The 21,227-nt window shown below is 48.5% G+C and overlaps 1 protein-coding gene across 1 annotated transcript in view; it reads right to left on the bottom strand.

Moving 5' to 3' along the window:
* Positions 1–979: 979 nt before the first annotated feature.
* The window catches only part of PGD (phosphogluconate dehydrogenase), a 41,380-nt gene continuing 21,132 nt past the window's right edge, over positions 980–21,227 (bottom strand). Inside the window, exons 5-13 of the mRNA XM_068238867.1 lie at positions 20,028–20,146; positions 18,642–18,708; positions 13,776–13,910; positions 13,461–13,650; positions 10,013–10,143; positions 6,992–7,125; positions 4,730–4,829; positions 3,194–3,316; positions 980–1,214 (exon numbers count right to left, since the gene is read on the bottom strand). Coding sequence (XP_068094968.1) covers positions 1,095–1,214; positions 3,194–3,316; positions 4,730–4,829; positions 6,992–7,125; positions 10,013–10,143; positions 13,461–13,650; positions 13,776–13,910; positions 18,642–18,708; positions 20,028–20,146 — 1,119 coding nt within the window. The 3' untranslated portion in view covers positions 980–1,094. The remainder of the gene's footprint in view (positions 1,215–3,193; positions 3,317–4,729; positions 4,830–6,991; positions 7,126–10,012; positions 10,144–13,460; positions 13,651–13,775; positions 13,911–18,641; positions 18,709–20,027; positions 20,147–21,227) is intronic.

Genomic DNA, 21,227 nt, shown 5'->3' with positions numbered 1-21,227 from the left:
GGGAGAGGCGGAGACTGTATGAGGCAGAGCTACAGCACACAGCTCTGCCTCATACAGGAAGGAGAATGATGCAAGCCCTGGAACTTTGCAGGCCTATTTCTAAGCCATAAATCACTAATTTTGTCGCGGGGATGCTGCAAATCTTCTTAGGATTTAATGCTGAATTGGACTGGATAAGAAATGAAGCTAAAAAGACTTCAGTGTCTCTTTTAGAGGAAATAAGTATGGCAGCCTCCATATTCTTCTCACTACAGTTGCCCTTTAAGATGTGTGATTCAGACACTACTGCAGCCAGTGAGATCAGCATGACTGCCAGGCAACGGGTAATGTTTAAAAGGAAATAAACATGGCAGCCTCCATACACCTCTAGCTTCAGGCTCCCTTTAACTAGGTAGGATCATTAATGTCCAGACACCTAAATATATTTCCATACCTAAACTGCAATGAAGATCCATAAATAAGAGATTACACAGAAATGCCTAATGATAGATGAGTGCCCAACACTGACATTTCCACTGAATAAGACTCTATGACAGCCTTCTAGTGCTTTCCAACCATTTCCTCTATAGGCACAAGAGGTCAAAAAAGGTGGCAGGTGGGCCCTTTTTGACGCCCCAGGCACCTGCATAGGTTGCCTGGTGGATGAGCGATGCTCTGCCTGGCCCCTATCTTTTTCAGAATCTCCCACGCGCCCCCAACCACCCTGGTTAAAAAAAAAAAGTGCTGGGGAGGAGGGGGTTGTGGGTAATTTGAGAAAAAAAAAAAAAAGACTGGAAAGGGCAGAGATGGGCAATGACAGTCTTGCACGCAGCTTAGAACTGGGGCAATCAAAATCGAGAGCAAATTCATTTTATCGGTCCAATTCCAGGCTGCAATGCTTAGCCTGTCACTGACAACCCCCCCCAGGGCCACTTTAACACGGGGTAAAGTCACCTGACTTTTGACGAAGATTAGAATGAAGATCACGTGATCAGATCACTCCTATAAAATGGAATTTATTCTCTCTAGACAGGATAGAAAAGTGCAGAGGATGCCAGGGTGACAGTACAGAGGAGGCTACAGCAGGACACACACAGAATGGCGGACTACAGAGCTCAGGCGTTGTACGAGGAGGAGGAGACGCTGCCGCCGTGGCCGGTCCAGTTAGTGTGCACGTGTTTCCCAGGATTAGACAGCAGCTCGTAGGTGTGCGCTCCAAAGTAATCTCTCTGCGCCTATGGGAGACAACAGTAACATCAGATTACATCCATGTGTCAGCTGACTGATTCCAGCTACCCCTCTGCCCAGATGAACAGTAACAAGAGTCTGATCAGAAGAGAGGGCCAATGCGATGCTATTACAGGACAATACCAGTCACCTGGCAGTCCTGTCAATGGAATCATCTCATGGACAGTGTCTGGTGCTGGGAGGGGTGTCTGTGGATCTCATGGACTGTTTCTGGTGCTGGGAGGGACGTCAGTGGGATCATTTCATGGACCGTGTCTGGTGCTGGGAGGGGTGTCGGTGGGAGCATCTCATGGACAGTGTCTGGTGCTGGGAGGGGTGTCGGTGGGAGCATCTCATGGACAGTGTCTGGTGCTGGGAGGGGTGTCGGTGGGAGCATCTCATTGACCGTGTCTGGTGCTGGGAGGGGTGTCGATGGGATCATCTCATGGACCGTGTCTGGTGCTGGGAGCGGTGTGTGGGATCATCTCATGGACCGTGTCTGGTGCTGGGAGGGGTGTCGGTGGGATCATCTCATGGACAGTGTCTGGTGCTGGGAGGGGTGTCGGTGGAATCCTCTCATGGACCGTGTCTGGTGCTGGGAGTGGTGTCAGTGGATCTCATGGACCGTGTCTGGTGCTGGGAGGGGTGTGTGGGATCATATCATGGACCGTGTCTGGTGCTGGGAGGGGCGCCAGTGGAATCATCTCATGGACCGTGTCTGGTACTGGGAGGGGTGTGTGGAATAATCTCATGGACCGTGTCTGGTGCTGGGAGGGGTGTCGGTGGGATCATCTCATGGACCGTGTCTGGTGCTGGGAGGGGTGTCGGTGGGATCATCTCATGGACCGTGTCTGGTGCTGGGAGGGGTGTCAGTGGATCTCATGGACCGTGTCTGGTGCTGGGAGGGCGTCCGTGGATCTCATGGACAGTGTCTGGTGCTGGGAGGGGTGTCGGAATCATCTCATGGACAGTGTCTGGTGCTGGGAGGGGCGTCAGTGGAATCCTCTCATGGACCGTGTCTGGTGCTGGGAAGGGTGTTGGTGGGAGCATCTCATGGACCGTGTCTGGTGCTGGGAGGGGCGTTGGTGGAATCATCTCATGGACCGTGTCTGGTGCTGGGAGGGGCTTTGGTGGAATCATCTCATGGACCGTGTCTGGTGCTGGGAGGGGCTTTGGTGGAATCATCTCATGGACCGTGTCTGGTGCTGGGAGGGGTGTGTGGGATCATATCATGGACCGTGTCTGGTGCTAGGAGGGGTGTCAGTGGAATCCTCTCATGGACAGTGTCTGGTGCTGGGAGGGGTGTCGGTGGGATCATCTCATGGACTGTGTCTGGTGCTGGGTGGGGTGTCGGTGGAATCCTCTCATGGACCGTGTCTGGTGCTGGGAGGGGTGTCAGTGGAATCCTCTCATGGACAGTGTCTGGTGCTGGGAGGGGTGTCGGTGGGATCATCTCATGGACTGTGTCTGGTGCTGGAAGGGGTGTCCGTGGATCTCATGGACCGTGTCTGGTGCTGGGAGGGGTGTCCGTGGATCTCATGGACCGTGTCTGGTGCTGGGAGGGGTGTCCGTGGATCTCATGGACCATGTTTCGTGCTGGGAGGAGAGAGTCTGGAATAATCTCATGGCCCGGGTCTCGTGCTGGAAGGGGAGTCGGTGGAATCATCTCATGGACCGGGTCTGGTGCTGGGAGGGGAGTCTGTGGAATCATCTCATGGACAAGGTCTCGTGCTGGGAGGGGCGTTGGTGGGATCATCTCAGACCATGTCTGGTGCTGGGAGGGGCGTCGGTGGTATCATCTCATGGACCGTGTCTGGTGCTGGGAGGGGTGTCAGTGGATCTCATGGACCGTGTCTGATGCTGGGAGGGGTGGAATCATTTCATGGACCATGTTTGGTAATGGGAGGGGCGTCTGTGGAATCATCTCATGGCCCGGGTCTTGGGAGGTGAGTCGGTGGAATGTGAGGCCTGTTCTGTGATCTCTCACCTGAATGAGGTTGGCTGGTAACATTTCATGCCGGTAGCCATCGTAGAAGGACAGTGCGGTGGTGAAGCATGGCATCGGGATACCGTACTGCACACCGGCGCTCACCACTCTGCGCCACGAGTCCTGACCAAACAAATGCATAGATCAGATTTATATACACCCAATGAGACAGCTGGGACTAATGGCAGTGTTTGCAGAACTATCTTAAGATAAATGCCAATAATACTTCTATTCCCTGAGGAAATTAAAAAATGACCCATAAAAAAAAAAAAAAAAAAAAAAAAAAAAAAAACCACCTTTCTGAAAAGGACAATTATTATTATTATTATTATTATTATTATTATTATTTATTATTATTTTTTTTTTAATATATATATTTAACTACTTCACACTCCGGATTCCTGACAATTTTGACACTTCGGCTGTGTGACAATCTAAGCTTTCTAGGTAATATTTTTTACCTTTTATTTTACAGGCATTTTTTTTTTTAAGGAAAAATTTCTAAGTAAATGCAGAAAAGTTTTGACCCTTCCTAATTTTCACATAAGTCCCACGGTTATAAAACATATATACAAATCTATATTTTGTTTTGCTTTTCCTGATTAAAATAATACCGCATATGCCTTATTTCACTACTAGCTGCGCAAATGGTAAAATCAATGTTTTACTATAATCTTTACCACTAAGCATTTGTAGTTTTCATTTGACACCCAATTCCCAACGGTATTTATCATGTAGACTTATATCGGCTTTTCTCAGTGCCCATTTTTCCTTGCGCCTCTATTTCATGCATCCGTATAAACCAGTATAGGTGTTACAGGGGGTAATAGGCTAGGCAAGTTAAAATTTAACAAAAAAAAAAAAAAACTTTTTTTATTGAGACCTGGTCATGTAATTTTTTTGTTTTTGCCTAACTTTTAAACTTAATGTAGGATTGCTGCTATCTGCTATAGCTGCCATCATTCACTTTTAGGGTTCTGATACACTATAAGCTCTTTGAGCGCTTGCGATTGATTAGTGCTTTGTGAGCACTTAAAGGCTTCTTGCACACTGCAAGCGATGTGCAGGGAGCAAACTGCAAAATCGGAATCTGAATCGGATGTAAAAACTGATTAAAAAGCAGAATCTGAATCGGAATTGCTTGCAGTGTGCAAGAGGCCAAAATGAGGGGGAAAAAAAACAAACAAAAAAAATTGCTTCCACTCATTCTAATTAAAATCACGGTAAAACTTGCATTAGAAAAAAAAAAAAATAAATAAATATAAAAAAAAAAAAAAAAATCGAAGCAATCAAGCACGCATAAAGACGTACGCAATTGCAGCTTTTTTTTACTGCGATTTTAATCAAAATGAATGGGAGCGATTTTTAAAAAGCGCTCAGAAAGCGCAAATCAATCACAAGCGCGCAAAAAGGAGCCTATAGTGTGTCTGAGCCCTTAGAGCGGCTTTCAATTGTGGACATCCTGTACACCACAGAGGACGTTTCTGTATGTAGAATCTACGTCCTGGAATGGGAAGCGGTTAATCCCCTCCTTACCTGACAATTGTGCATTTCCTTCTTGAAGAAATCGTCCAGCAAAAGGTTCTGCAGATCCGGATTCCTCTCAAACGCTTCTTTGATTTTTCCCAAAAACACACTGGTGGAAAAAAAAAACCAAAGGAAATAAAATAAATGAATGTAGAGAAACTGCATAAAAACTGAGCCCACACACACAGGTCCTCTCATATTGGTTCCATTAGTAGGCAAGTGATTAGGGGGGAAAAAAAAAAAAAAGTTACAAGTCAATTTTCTGATTTATTGCTACAGCAGGCTTGCCTGTTGCAGGGCCGGGCAGAGGCGAGAGAGGCTCCAGCCTCAGGGCGCAGTGTAGGAGGGGCGCAGGGTGGGCCGAGACAGAGGTGAGAGGCTCCAGCCTCAGGGCGCAGTGTAGGAGGGGGCACACAACTCACTCGGCTATCATTCCCCTATTGTGTATGAAGCAGATAGAAATAAGAAAAGGAGATACATGGCAGTGACTGCAGCCAGATAACTAGAGATGAAGGTGTTGGGGGCCCTGGGGCGCCTCTTAGTCTAATAGCAATCAGTGTGTGACAGCTGGGGTGGGAGGGATGGGGGGGCGCACTTTGGTTTCTCAGCTTTGGATGCTGGAGGACCTGTCCCTGCTCTGGCTGGTCAGAGGTAACAGCCTTACCCAGTACGCTATTCAGCTGACTAGAAGGCAGATGCTTTGGATGAGTTTTCGCGACACGCAAATTCTATAGTGATCCCAATATGAATAGCAGACAGCCCTAAAGCTGGGTACACACTGTACAATTCTCTGTCAGATCAATGGATCTATTCAATAATTTCCAACTGGTCCGATCAGATTGCGATCAAGTTTAGGTACTTAACGCAAAATTGATTAGAAACCATTTGGACTATATACACAGTACAATTTTCCATCTGATCGACTGGTGATCTGATAAGAAATTGCATAGTGCGTAGAAAGAAAGCTTAAAAGTTTGTTCCCATAAGATTGATCAGGCAGCTTCTCTATGGATTTGCAGCAGGTCTGCAGAGATTGGTGACATGTGACATGATGAGATAGACATGTGTATGTACAGTGCCTAGCACACTAATAACTAGGCTGTGTTCCTTTTTTTTCTTTCTCTGCCTAAAAGAGTTAAATATCAGGTATGTAAGTGGCAGTTCCTGTCCAAGTCAGGACTGAGTCAGACTACAGTGTGACCCTCACTGATAAGAAACGAGATAAACAGAGGAACACCAAGAGCCCCAATAGTGTAGTATGTATTGACAAAGGGGGTAATGACAAAGAGTAATAGTTGTTATACTCACAAACATGGGTCACCAATAGGCAACCACTGTAAAGGCAGGTGGGGAGATTATCCTGACCCCACTCAGGAATAAGAAGTCGCTCTCTGTAGATAGTAGAAAGGGTCGCAACCCTCCACCCAGGGTGGATACAATATTATATAGGAGAGAACAGAGGCGCCAAAAGGATAAAAGGGGTTTTAAAGGAGCTTAAAAGCCAAAAACTTGGTAATTAGAGGAGGCAGTGGTGGACTTACCCCCTCCAAGCAGACACAACACGACTGTACATTCAGTCTATTTATTAATGAACTCCAGATAAAACAAAGCAACGCGTTTCACGGGTCAGCGCCCGCTTCCTCAGGCAATAGAAAAAGGAGTTACAGCATCTAGCAAAACAAACGACACTCAGCGCCTCTGCCTGAGTGGCGCTAAGTGTCGTTTGTTTTGCTAGATGCTGTAACTCCTTTTTCTATTGCCTGAGGAAGCGGGCGCTGACCCGTGAAACGCGTTGCTTTGTTTTATCTGGAGTTCGTTAATAAATAGACTGAATGTACAGTCGTGTTGTGTCTCACTGATAAGAAATTACTGCTATAAAAACACTTTCCTAGCAGGAAAATAGCTTGAGAGCAGAAAAGAGAAAAAAGGGTCAATAGTTCATAGATTTTAGCTCTGGCATACTTCAAGGAATGAGTCATTGAGCAAAAACAATAAAAACACAACTTAAAAAAGTAGATTTAAATATAAAATAAAACCGTGGAATCTCTTAATCAAGTGCATCTATGCTCCTTCTCCTAAAAATGACTTTTTATTTAATTCCTTTAATTTTTAACACGGGGGTCCTCTAATGCAGGTGCCGACGTGAAACAGCAAGTCCCAGCATGCCACATGCAGCTTCAGGGTGGAGTCCCGTAGCACTTCCCCCAGACGGAAAGCCGTACGTTATCCAACATGTCTGACAGTGAGAGATTTGTAATGAGAGAGAATTACCTGCGGATGATGCAGCCTCCTCTCCACATCATGGCGATGCCTCCGTAGTTCAGCTTCCAGTTGAATTCCTGAGCCGCTTGGCGGAATAGGATGAACCCCTGAGCGTAGGAGATGATCTTGGATGCGTACAGCGCCTGCAGAAAATACAATCACCGTCACCTCCGGATCTCAACAATCATGTAACAAAAAGGGAAGAAAACTAAATTCAATATAGCTGTGGCGTATTTAGAGGGGTGCCGGCATGGCTAGTGCCATGGGCGTCATGCCTGCCCCCTCCTCTCCCATGATGCGCTGTCCATCCATGCCTGACCGGCAGCTGCCCACTCCTCCCTCCTCTGCTGCATGCTACTCCATCTGCACCATGCCTGCCCCCCTCCTCCCCGCTGTGTCCTCCGTCTAGTCATGGGTCGTTCACAAACGAGCCGGCTCTTTGCTGCGAACGACAAGAACCAGTTCTCAGTTTTGAAAGAACCAATGCCTCAGCCGCCCCACACAGCTCTGATTTGCTGTGTAATAAAGGGCGCTGAGGCATGCTGGGAGATGTAGTCCTCCTCTTACAGCTTGTAGGAGTGTATGGGGCGGAGCAGAGCAGTAGGGATTGCCCCAGTCAGAGAAGCAGTCTGGAGTTGTCATGGAGACGGGGGCAGGGCTTTTACTGCGATTCTGAGTGGTGTCTAGTGATATTTAATGAAGAGCCGATTCAGAGCTGGCTCTTTAATGGGAGCCGATTCAGAAGAGCCGATTCTCCGAGAAGAGCCGGAATGCCCATCACTACCTCAGTCACCCAAACTCACTAATAGACTTCCTCAAATAATCAGCGCGACCAAGAGACAGAAGAGCGGCTTGCAGCACAGTGACCATGGGTGCGCTTAAAATACAGGAAGTAACTAAAATGACATCACATCCTGCATTTGAAGCGCACCTGTGGTCACTGGGAGCCACAAGCTGCTTTTCTGTCTCTTGGTCGCACTGATGATTTGAGGAGGTCTGGGGTGATGGAGGACGCAGTCTGGAGGAGGGGGGCAGGCATAACACGAATGGAGCAGCATGTGGCGGTGGAGGGGGGAGTGAGCAGCCGCCGGTCAGGCATGGAACGGACAGCGCAGCATGGGAGAGGAGGGGGCAGGCACAGTAGGAGGTCCGTTAAGTGTGTTGGGGTGACGGATAACGCAGCGGGGAGGAGGGGGCAGACATGGAGAAATGGCTTGCCTCTTACTTAATTTCCAGGTGAAGAGTTGTATATTTACTATGGGACACACATTTGACTTCCTATATTGGGAGGAAGGGGGATCTCTATACAAATGGGACTAGTGATGGGCTTCCGAATAGGCCCGCCATTTGTAATCATCATTTGATTTCCATTACATCTTGCTGGCCGCAGCAGAGGGTAGTATACTTGCCCATGTCGCCGCCTATAGCTGATGCGGTCCACATCCTGCACTCTCTGCCCCACCCAAACACACCCCCGGCACACTGCCCCACCCAAACAACATCAATCGGGACAACTATGAGGGAACTTCAGCATCTGAACCTTGACCTCTTTCAGGTGGGAAGCTGACTGCCACACTTGACAAGCTGTTCAGTGTCCCCTCTGCTGTTTACAAGCGCCATCCGGGTGCAATTTAATTGCAGCAAATGGCAGGGTTAGAAACACCACGTTGACTGAGCCTGGACAACAGCAGCATGAAGCGGGGAGGTCAAAGGAACTGAACAAGCATGCAGCAGATCAGGCGTTTGACATTGTCAGATGTGACAAGTTTAGCTGCAGGTTGGTTTCTGGTGCGATTCAGACACTACCCCCCCCCCCCCCCCCCCCAGTTCTTTGGCCTCCCCCGTGTCGTGCGGATGTTGGCCCATCTAGGTCACAGATAAGATGCATGCTCTGTCCCAGCCGCTTGCCTCCTCCATTGCGTGGCCGAATGTTTTGTTTTTTTTAGGTTCAGGTGTGTTTTAAAATGCCATTTTTGGCTTCCTTATAAGCAGGCCTCTATCCCAGAATCAGAATCATTTATTATCGCCAAGTGCGACCGAGGTCGAACCTGGAATTGGTTGTGGATTACATGGCAATGGCAACAGACAATGGACAGTAACATAAACATAACAAGCGAAGACAGTCGTAGAAAATAGCAATACTACAAGCAAAATAGGCAATAGTACAGCGAGGCAGGCAGTGCTTACACATTTTGAACGGTCTATGCAGTACAATATGCGGTTTTCTCATGAGTGGAAATCTTCCGTGTTTGGATATTGTGCTGCTCATGGATAAGTAAGTTAATTGAGAGAGTCCGCACCTTGAGTACAGCTCTGCCAAGAAGAGCACCAGGGTAATAGCTGGGTTCTTTACCGGCCCGGGCTCCAGTGTGCCTTGACCAGACTGATTGGCTAAGTTGGCCTGAGCAACTAGCGTGCCGACGAGAGGCAGGAGTTCAGCAGGAGGGCTGCTTGGGGAAAAAAGGTGTCCCTACGCCTGTTAGTCCTAGTGCGAGTGGTCCTGTAGCGTCGGCCCGATGGAAGAAGCTTAAAGAAACGGCAGCCTGGGTGGGATGGGTCCTGGGAGATCCTACTAGCCCTTGTTTTCATTCTGGTGGTGTAAAGGAGGTCTAGCGGCGGCAGAGGAGAGCCAATGATCCTTTCCGCTGAGCTGATAACTCTTTGAAGGTTATACTTGTCACTGGCGGTTGCTCTTGCATACCACACGATAATGGCGGAGCAGAGGATAGCTTCAATAGTGGCCGTGTAGAAGCTGGACAGCAGCTTCTGGGGCATACCAAATTTTTTCAATTGGCGCAGGAAGAATAGTCTCTGTTGAGCCTTCTTCTGGATTTTGGTGGTGTTCTGCGCCCACCTTAGGTCGCTCGTTAGGGTTGTGCCCAGGAACCTAACACTGGGGACCCTGGACACTTCAATCCCGTTGATAAAGATTGGTTGTTGTGTGAGCTGCAGATAACCATGGGAAACACATAATGTACAAGAGGAGAGTCCAGAACACATCATGCAATGAGGATCTGCCGTAATACGTACTTTTCTGATATCCTCCAGGAATGCCTTCTTGTCTCCCTTATAGGGAACGTGCTTTGGTCCTTGTAGCTGTTTGCTCGCCACCTTCCGCTCATCCTTCAGTGAGGACAGACAGCGTGCAAATACCGCTTCACCTGCGCACAACACACAGAGGACGGCAATCAGCACATGGTATAAGGCTTCTGATGTGTAATGGCAGCACAGCCCGTTAAGAGGTGCCCATCATCTATCGGGGCCGGGTCCCACTGGGCCTACTGCCAGACGGTTTCCAGTGGGAGTGCCAGCAAGCATGTAGCATAGACCCACGCTTTAAGGGCTCATTCACACAGGCCTGGATGGGCAGTAGGCTCATTATTGTCAACAGTTAAAAGTTGGGTGGATTTTGTTTTTGCCTTTGTCTCTGCTTCCTGTTCTGCATTCCACGAGACAGGAAGTAAAGGAGAAAACTCCCCCATCAGAAGCCAGACAAAAATAAAAAAAAACACTTTGTACTTGGCGACTAAATATTTTTTTTACAAAGGGTTCACACAAACACTGAGACTACACAAAGTCCCCAATAAGCCCTTCTAAAATGGTAATCTAATCCCTAAAACATAACCTTGAATAGGTATAAATATTAAAATTGGGCCAACTACCCTTCACCATAACATAGAACACATGGGGGTGGGGGGGGGGGGGGGGGGGTGTAACCCAGACTCTGTGGATGAGATTAGTTCCTATCCCACAGGTGGATGGTGATATAAACCACATACGGGGTAGCTGAAGTCCTCGATCATGAGAACTAGTCGTGAGAACTAAAGTCCCTCGTGACTAAAAAATCCTATGGGGTATGGACTATTAAAAAAAAAAAAAAAAAAAAAAACTGGTGGAGGTGTCCTTGATGATATGATACTACTAGATGTTGCATATATGAGAAGCCTCATTTCTTACCTTCACAGGACAAACCATTATCCCTGCACAGTAGACAACATGTTTCCTGGGGTTTGACTCGCTTCCTCAGGTCAATACAAGTGTCTGTAGAACTTTTGGTCACGACCAAGAGCCCCTGAAAATCAGCCGCTCACATTCGTGACCAAAAGTCCTGCAGGCCCGCTGTCTACGGTTCATGAATATTACTTTTCCCATTAAATAATGGTTGGGCCTTCTGAACAAGGTAAGAAATTATGCTTCTCATATATGCAACATCTAGCAGTATCAGATAATCAAGAGCACCCGTGTGTTTTACCATAGGAAACGAGCATTTCGGTGGAATGTTACATTGCTGCAGTGCAGGATCTGATCTCAGAGCTGAGAATTGAATAAGCCGTCTGGACAGTATCGCAGTATTCTCCTCTCAAATTAATCAAATTAAAACAGAGACATCTGCCTGCTGGAAACGATGACTGTCACATGGTGCGGTTCCCTTAGCCCCATCACTGCCAGGCATCTGTGCAGAGCTGGACTCGGGGGCAGCACAATGCCGATTATCAGGTCTTACTACCATCATACCCCAGCTATAGGGACAAATACGCACCATGTCCCCCACCTAAGCTATAGCGCCACCCAGCAGTGTTGATGTAACATAACAAAGCCAATACAGGGAAACCAAGCTATCACAACAGGTGTATTACACAGGGGTTTTTTTTTTTTAAATCTTTTTAAAGGATACCCGAAGTGACAGGTGACATGATGAGATAGACATGTGTATGTACAGTGCCTAGCGCACAAATAACTAGGCTGTGTTCCTTTTTTTTTTTTTTCTCTGTCTGAAAGAGTTAAATATCAGGTATGTAAGTGGCTGACTCAGCCCTGACTCAGCCAGCAAGTGACTACAGTGTGACCCTCACTGATAAGAAATTCCAACTATAAAACACTTTCCTAGCAGAAAATGGCTTCTGAGATCAGGAAAGAGATAAAAAAAAAAAAAGTGACAATAGTTAATATCTTAAAAAGTCATTTTTAGGAGAAGTTTTTGCTTCGGGTGTCCTTTAAATTTAAATTGGACCGGAACGCTTGCACAGGGCAGAAGCAAAACAGAGAGAAGTGCACCCTGTGTGTATTTAGAGAGTTTAGCCTGTCTAATTCCCCCTCATCTGTGACTAATCACAAGTTGTAATTTAATTTCTCCCATGTCACCTGACTGCCACAGCAGATAAGCTCATTTGAAAGCACAGGATGTTAACAACATGTCTGCTTCCAAAGCAGGAAATAGAAATAGTGCAGATTTAGATCAGCTGTAAGGCGAGGTCCATACTAGGTCTGTGACAGATCGGATCTGTTTGAAACTGGTTAACTATTTTTACAAGGAACTGATGGAATTCTCTAGAAAAGACTGTAGGAGGTTCTCTAAAGATACTTAGAATCTAAATATCAAGTATAATATTAGGAGTAGTGTGATCTTACCTCCTTTAAAAAACAAACCGCATTAGGCCTCTTGCACACTACATGCCATTCAGTTTTTTTTGTTTTTTTTTATCTGACCCGATTTTTGATTCTGATTTAAGAAAAAAAAAAAAAACCTACTGCATGCTGCTACGTTTTTTATTCAGAATAAAAAAAAAATAAATAAATTTAAAAAAAAAAAAAATAAATTAATAATCGGACATATTAACCACTTGCCGACCGCACGCTTATACCGTGCGTCGGCAAAGTGGCAGCTGTAGGACCAGCGACGCAGTACTGCGTCGCCAGCTGCAGGCTGATTAATCAGGAAGCAGCCGCTCGCGCGAGCAGCTGCTTCCTGTCAAATCACGGCGGGGGGCTCCGTGAATAGCCTGCAGGCCGCCGATGGCGGCTCGCAGGCTAAATGTAAACACAAGCGGAAATAATCCGCTTTGTTTATATTGTACGGCGCTGCGCAGCAGCAGCGCCGTAAGGCAGATCGGCGATCCCTGGCCAATCAGCGGCCGGGGATCGCCGCCATGTGACAGGGGACGTCCTGTCACTGGCTGCACAGGACGGATAGCGTCCTGTGCAGCCCCGATCACCCGGGATGAGCAGGTAGGAGAGGGAGGGGGGAATTTCGCCGCGGAGGGGGGCTTTGAGGTGCCCCCCCCCCCGCAACAAGCCCACCAGAGCGATCAGACCCCCCCTGCACACCATCCCCATAGGGGGGAAAAAAGGGGGGCGATCTGATCGCTCTGCATGAAACCTGATCTGTGCTGGGGGCTGCAGAGCCCACCCAGCACAGATCACAAAAAAATAACGCTGGTCCTTAAGGGGGGGGGGGTAAAGGGTGGGTCCTCAAGTGGTTAAAAAAAGAAAAAAAATGGAATAGCATGTAGTGTGCAAGAGACCTAAGGTAGATATATTTATTGATGTACATAAGACAACACGTTTCATGGGTACTGTCCCGCTTCCTCAGGTCGATATAAAGTGCCCAAGTTGTTGCAGGTGTGGGCGCCTCTATTACCTATAACCTTCGGAGGTATAACCACCAAGAGTCGTCACAGTCTTTTGAAGGAATTCTCACCTATGAGAGTGACAGGAACTCCAAACTCCAGAGCGGAGATGGCCGTCCACTTCCCGGTTCCCTTCTGCCCAGCCGTGTCTTGGATTTTGGGAAGCAGGTGGGTGTCGTCACTGTCCCTGAACTGCAGGATGTCCGCTGTGATCTCGATGAGGAAGGAGTCCAGCTCGGTCTTATTCCACTCTTTAAAGGTCTGAATTTGAGAATAGATAAAAGATGGAGGTGAAGGAACCACACACTAACCTATCTGTGGAGCTCTGTAACCCCTGGAAGACAGAAAGCCTCATCCTCCAGTGGGTGATGGGAAGGATCTCTTACCTTGGCCATGTCATCCTGGTTCATCTGCAGGATGTCTTTCATCAGGTGGTAGGCCTCACAGATCAGCTGCATGTCACCATACTCAATGCCATTGTGGACCATCTTCACAAAGTGCCCGGAGCCTTCATCTCCCACCTAAACACACAACATTGAGCCAATCAAAATCAGCATCCAAATCATCTGATTGTTCCAGTCCTAAACTGCATAAAATTTGCATGAAAATAAAATTTGCATTAGCTCAATTTTATCAACCAATTAACAGCTGCAAAGCAATTATCGAGTTTGGGATAAGTGTACTGCTCTTGATCTCAGTCTGCAGAAGTTGTGCTGTAAATTCTTAGAATGCTTTGATCTCTTTCTGCTAGCAGAAAATATAGAAACTGAAGGCAGAAGTCCTCTGCTATTGTCACACTGCCCCCTAGTGACAACTGGCTATAAATACACATTACAGCAGTACTCATTAAAGGAAATGTAACCAATGAGAATTTTTTAAAAATAAAATGGGAATGGAGCACTTGCAAGCCTCTAAATAAACCAACTGCCAAAGGAAACCTGCGGGGGGGGGGGAGGGGGTTGGCAACATGGTGGACACCGTCTGCAACGATCTGAGGGGCGAGGCTTCACATGCATTCCTCGAGTGCAGGAGAGCAACCAGGAGCGCGGACAGTATAGTCTGCACGGAGGCGACTCCGCATGACAGGGCCAATGTTCCTGTTCAAAGGTCATGACTACAGTGTTCTCCCCAGGCTCTTTTAGCCAGGTGCTCCACCCGGCTAGTTTTGGTGACCACCCGGCTGTCATCGGCTCACCTCCTCTGCTGTAAGCAGAATTGTACAGAGAAGCGCTGGCCCTGAATGCTCATCTCGCCCCACCCGACTACTTTTTCATGCCACCCGGCTGGAAAAATAAATGTCTGGGGAGAACACTGGACTGGTTCTAGTCGAGGCCTGTAAACGGGCCACATAGTGGAGGAACAGCAGCAAACGAGAAAGTAGGCAGGGTGTGGAACGGAGGACGAAGGAGACCATTACTAATAAAAGTATGTAGTGCATTTTACTTTGTTGTCTTTTGTCTCAGATGTCCTTTCAGCATCTCATTGATTGCCTTCTCTCCAGTCCTCCTCCGTGAAAGGCAGAGGTCCTGAGACTTTCTACTAAAGTATCCATATAGAACATACTTCTACCAGTTACACCAGTCACACAAAGCAGTCGTGATGTCCTTCACGTTCCTGATTTTCATTTGAATGGCACACATGTAAATAAAACTTGTGTGATTTTACATGAATATTTGTTTCCCTAGCAGAACATTTGGATCCACAAATCTTTAGATCCAGTGGCGTACCTAGGGCATTTGACACCCGGTGCTAGGTATTGAAAGACACCCCCCACCCACGGTCCACCAAATGGGCGTGGCTATGACCGGATGGGGCGGAGCTAATTTAAAAGTGCACCCAAGTTTTAGTCAACCTTTCTCCAGAAAATTCACATCATTGCGCAGCTTTTCTCCAGAAAATACACAAAATGTCAGAAGCTTTCAACATAAAATACACGTAATGCGAGAACATTTCACCAGACATTACACGTTATGTGAGCAGATTTCACAAGAAAATACATTCAATCATGTCGGCAGATTTGACCAGAAAAAAAATCATTTAATCTTGCGGTAGATTTGACCAGAACATACACAATGTCAGCACCAGATTTCACCACAAAATACACAATGACGGTAGTTAAACTGACCACAAAATACACAATGACGGTAGTTAAACTGACCACAAAATACACAATGACGGTAGTTAAACTGACCACAAAATACACAATGTCGGCAGTTAATCTGACCACAAAATACACAATGTCGGTAGCAGATCTGACCACAAAATACACAATATCGGTAGCAGATTTGAGTGTTGGCAAGCTGATAGCCTGGTGGGTAGGTGGTTAAGGGTGAGCAGCCTGATTGCCTAGTGGGTAGGTGGGCAGCCTGCTGGGTAGCAATGGTGGGTAGGGGGGCAGCAGTGGTGGGTAGGTGGGCAGCCTGCTGAGTAGCCTGGTGGGTAGGTGGGCAGCAGTGGTGGGTAGGTGGGTAGCCTGGTGGGTAGGGGGGGGCAGCAGTGGTGGGCAGCCTGCTGGGTAGCAGTGGTGGGTAGGTGGGCAGCCTGCTGGGTAGCAGTGGTGGGTAGGTGGGCAGCCTGCTGGGTAGCAGTGGTGGGTAGGTGGGCAGCCTGCTGGGTAGCAGTGGTGGGTAGGTGGGCAGCCTGCTGGGTAGCAGTGGTGGGTAGGTGGGCAGCAGTGGTGGGTAGGTGGGCAGCCTGCTGGGTAGCCTGGTGGGTAGGTGGGAAGCAGTGGTGGGTAGGTGGGCAGCAGTGGTGGGTAGGTGGGCAGCAGTGGTGGGTAGGTGGGCAGCAGTGGTGGGTAGGTGGGCAGCAGTGGTGGGTAGGTGGGCAGCAGTGGTGGGTAGCCTGGTGGGTAGATGGGCAGCCTGCTGGGTAGGAGGGCAGCAGTGGTGGGTAGGTGGGCAGCAGCGGTGGGTAGGTGGGCAGCAGCGGTGGGTAGGTGGGCAGCAGCAGTGGGTAGGTGGGCAGCAGCAGTGGGTAGGTGGGCAGCAGCAGTGGGTAGCCTGGTGGGTAGGTGGGCAGCCTGCTGGGTAGCCTGGTGGGTAGGTGGGCAGCAGTGGTGGGTAGGTGGTCAGCAGTGGTGGGTAGCCTGGTGGGTAGGTGGGCAGCAGTGGTGGGTAGGTGGGCAGCAGTGGTGGGTAGGTGGGCAGCAGTGGTGGGTAGGTGGGCAGCAGTGGTGGATAGGTGGGCAGCAGTGGTGGGTAGCCTGGTGGGTAGGTAGGCAGCAGTGGTGGGTAGATGGGCAGCCTGCTGGGTAGCCTGGTGGGTAGGTGGGCAGCAGTGGTGGGTAGGTGGGCAGCAGTGGTGGGTAGGTGGGCAGCAGCGGTGGGTAGCCTGCTGGGTAGCCTGGTGGGTAGGTGGGCAGCAGCGGTGGGTAGCCTGGTGGGTAGGTGGGCAGCAGTGGTGGGTAGGTGGGCAGCAGTGGTGGATAGGTGGGCAGCAGTGGTGGATAGGTGGGCAGCAGTGGTGGGTAGCCTGCTGGGTAGCCTGGTGGGTAGGTAGGCAGCAGTGGTGGGTAGATGGGCAGCCTGCTGGGTAGCCTGGTGGGTAGGTGGGCAGCAGTGGTGGGTAGGTGGGCAGCAGTGGTGGGTAGGTGGGCAGCAGTGGTGGGTAGCCTGCTGGGTAGGTGGGCAGCAGTGGTGGGTAGGTGGGCAGCAGTGGTGGGTAGGTGGGCAGCAGCGGTGGGTAGCCTGGTGGGTAGGTGGGCAGCAGCGGTGGGTAGCCTGGTGGGTAGGTGGGCAGCAGTGGTGGGCAGCAGCGGTGGGTAGGTGGGCAGCAGCGGTGGGTAGCCTGGTGGGTAGGTGGGCAGCAGCGGTGGGTGGCCGGGCCGGTGCACCTGTAAAAGAAAAAAAAAAAAAAAAAAAAAAAAACATTCACTTACCTGCAGATGAAACCTCTCTTCCGAATCCCAGGCAGCCTCCGCAGCTCCTCTTGAATGTCCCGCGCCGTCTCCTGCTGCGTCATCAGTGCAGGGCTACGGGAAGATGGCCGCCGAAGCCCGCACTGGAGACAAAAATAGACGGCAAGATGGCGTCGGCGGCCATCTTGCCGTCTATTTTTGTCTCCAGTGCGGGCTTCGGTGGCCATCTTCCCGTAGCCCTGCTCGGGTAAACTGAGGGCGGCTGATAGCCGCCCTGTCAGTGCCCGTTCTGCCCTTGGAGGGGAAGCGCCGAAGGAGGGGACCCAGGTGAGGGAGATGTGGGGGGGTATTTCCCCCCTCCCCGCCGACGCTGCCACCCCTCCTTCAGCGCTGCTTCCCCTCCTGTGTCATCAAGGCTTCTGGGGAGGCCTTGATGACACCCCCCCTGGAGCTGACACCCGGAGCGGAGCGCTCCTGGCCGCCCCATGGTAGGGACGCCACTGTTTAGATCAGTGGCTCTTAACCTTGTTGATGGTAACCCTGCAAGTTATAAACATGCATTCACCAAACCCTTCGTATAGTGCTCAAAATCAGTGTTCTCCCCAGAATTTTTTTCCAGCCGGGTGGCATGAAAAAAAATAGCCGGGTGGGGCAACATGAGTAAATGCAGGGTTGGCGCTTCTCCGCTTATAGCAGAGGAGTTGAGCAAATAGCCGGGTGCTCACCAAAACTAGCCGAGTGGAGCACCCGGCTAAAAGAGCTTGGGTGGGCGGGGGAACGACACTGCAAAATGAACGGACACACCTCCTCTGAACCCCTGGGGTTCAATGGAACAAAGGTTAAGGACCACTGCTTTTGATGCTCCCCCAACGCCCAGCCCACCTGCCTTCCAGAAATAAGCTCATCATACATTAGATACTTGGGAGGCGCCCAGTTTAAAAATACATTACTTTTAAGAATGAGGGGTAATCTCTTACCTCTCCTGACAACAAAAACCACCAGTAGTACTAGAAAAGCATTTATCCAAAACAAAATAGACAACGCGTTTCACGGGGACTAGCCCGCTTCCTAAGGTCAATACACAGTGCCGAGCAGCAAGGTGAACAGGATATGGGCGCCTCTGATCATCATACATTACATACACTAGGTATCTGTCAACATGAAATGACCACTTGCAATTGTCTCAGGTGAAAGTCTAGTGCCAGGGAAAAAATCCCAACATGTCGCCATTGTTGACCCCGCTGTACAGCATAAAATATATAACAGGCTGATTGGCAAAGAGACAAGCAGTGTGTTTGTACAGAGATCGTCCCCAGTCAAACAAAATGATCAGTTCTCTTTACCCTTATTGAGTGACTTTACGTTGTAATGAGGTAGATTGGCGAGAGCTTACCCAATCACAGCACGGCTCATTCTCAACCTTGGCTGCAATGCTCTGGAAAATGTCTTTGATATACGGCCTGATGGGAAATCAGAAAATCAAATGAGAGCAATAATAGAACCAATAATTCTGTTACACGCTAATAAACCCAGCATGCCTGGCTCTCAGGAGCAGTGCATTATAACACAGAGCACAGTAATTACCACCATGAATTTATACAGCACTGACATCTCCTGCAGCACTTTACAGAGTACATAGTCATGTCACTGACTGTCCTCAGAGGGGCTCACACTCTAATCCTACCATAGTCATAGTCTAATGCCCTACCATATTATTATTATGTATTTATATAGCACTGACATCTCCTGCAGCACATTACAGAGTACATAGTCATGTCACTGACTGTCCTCAGAGGAGCTCACAATCTAATCCTGCCATAGTCATAGTCTAATGTCCTACCATATTATTATGTATTTATATAGCACTGACATCTCCTGCAGCACATAACAGAGTACATAGTCATGTCACTGACTGTCCTCAGAGGAGCTCACAGTCTAATCCTACCATAGTCATAGTCTAATGTCCTACCATATTATTATTATGTATTTATATAGCACTGACATCTTCTGCAGCACTGTATAGAGTACATAGTCATGTCACTGACTGTCCTCAGAGGAGCTCACACTCTAATCCTACCATAGTCATAGTCTAATGTCCTACCATATTATTATTATGTATTTATATAGCACTGACATCTTCTGCAGCACATTACAGAGTACATAGTCATGTCACTGACTGTCCTCAGAGGGGCTCACACTCTAATCCTACCATAGTCATAGTCTAATGTCCTACCATATTATTATTATGTATTTATATAGCACTGACATCTTCTGCAGCACATTACAGAGTACATAGTCATGTCACTGACTGTCCTCAGAGGGGCTCACAGTCTAATCCTACCATAGTCATAGTGTAATGTCCTACCATATTATTATTATGTATTTATATAGCACTGACATCTCCTGCAGCACATTACAGAGTACATAGTCATGTCACTGACTGTCCTCAGAGGGGCTCACAATCTAATCTTAACATAGTCAAAGTCTAATGTATTACATTATTATTATGTATTTTTATAGCACTGATATCTTCTGCAGTACTTTACACAGCACATAGTGAAAACTGTATGAAGTTTGCAATTGGGCCAATTATAATTTTCTGCCTATTTTGAACAGCCGAATTCCAAGTAAAATAAACAATTTACTTTCACATTGGTGCACAAGCCAGGACTGGTAGCATCTCACTGACCCCCCCCCCCCCCCCCCTCCTCACTGATCTGGCCTTGGATCACCTCGGCACTTTCCAGCATAACTCCCATTCAATAGAAACAGAACTTACCAGGCCTCTTTATCACCTCCGGGCATCAGGGAGGGTCCATATCTGGCGCCGTCCTCCCCGCCGCTGACTCCGCTGCCCACAAAGTAGATCCCTTTTGACTTCAGCGCTTTACATCGCCTCTGTATAACACAGAATAGAGGTGTAAATTGTGCAAAATGTCACCACAAAAGATTTAATACAGAACATTGCTTTCGTTAGGTTACAGGGTACCCAGCTAGCTCATGGTAAACCAGAACTCCGAGGAGTTTGTAAGGTGACTACAAAGGACCAAAAAGCCCCCTTACTAAAATGTTATGCAAGACAGAAGTTTGCCTTCTTACAACAGAAGGTATTTGTGATAATTCAGGTTGGAGCGAGCATATGATGTCCCCCACAATGCATCACTGCTGATGCATTGCTTTCATTATGTTGTCACTCTTATGTCTGCCTACAGTGTGATAAATCAGTTATCCCTGCCATATTCCAGTTATTAATGGAAACCAGAGCTGGTATAAAATAAACGTTTTATAATTGCCTGGGGCTTCCTCCAGCCCCATATGCAGGGATCGCTCCCGCAGCTCCGGTACCGGGTCTCCGCACTTCCATCACTCGGCCCTGTCTACGCAGGAGAAGTGTGCTCTCTACGTATCTCTCCAGCGCTTTTCACTTGCGTCAGACTGGCTCCAACTGACAGAGGTGCGGGGAACCGGTACCGCCACTGCGGGAGCGATCCCTGCATATGGGGCTGGAGGAAGCCAGGTATGTATAAAACGTTTTATTTATTCCAGCTCTGGTACACTTTAAAGGATTCCCCTTTTAATAATAAATCATCAACTACAGGTAGTCCCCAGTCAACCAAGAAGCTAGAGGTTCGTTCTTAACCTGAATCTGCCCATAAGTCAAAACACTGTGCCATCTCTGAACCTTGTACCCTCCCTTGTGCCTCCAGTGTCCCTCTCTATGTCACCTCTGTTCCCGTGCTTTCAGTGTTCCCTCTGTCCCCCCAGTCCCCACAGTGTCCCCCCTGTGCTACCTCTGCACCCACACTGTGTCCCCTTTACCTTGAGCAAAATGCGATTTTACCGGTTTAAAAACCATTGTCTTTGACAACAAACACAACAAGCTGCTCTGTGGGATTAACAAAGTGCAGTTTGCCTGTAAAGCAGGCCATACACTGGCCCGATTTGCGCCCGTTTCGACAGCAGATTCGATCACTGGGAT

The sequence above is a fragment of the Hyperolius riggenbachi genome, chromosome 6 (genome assembly GCF_040937935.1).
Source record: "Hyperolius riggenbachi isolate aHypRig1 chromosome 6, aHypRig1.pri, whole genome shotgun sequence".
Taxonomy (NCBI): domain Eukaryota; kingdom Metazoa; phylum Chordata; class Amphibia; order Anura; family Hyperoliidae; genus Hyperolius; species Hyperolius riggenbachi.
Note: the sequence above shows the minus strand (reverse complement) of the source record. Positions and strands in the feature narration are given on the sequence as shown.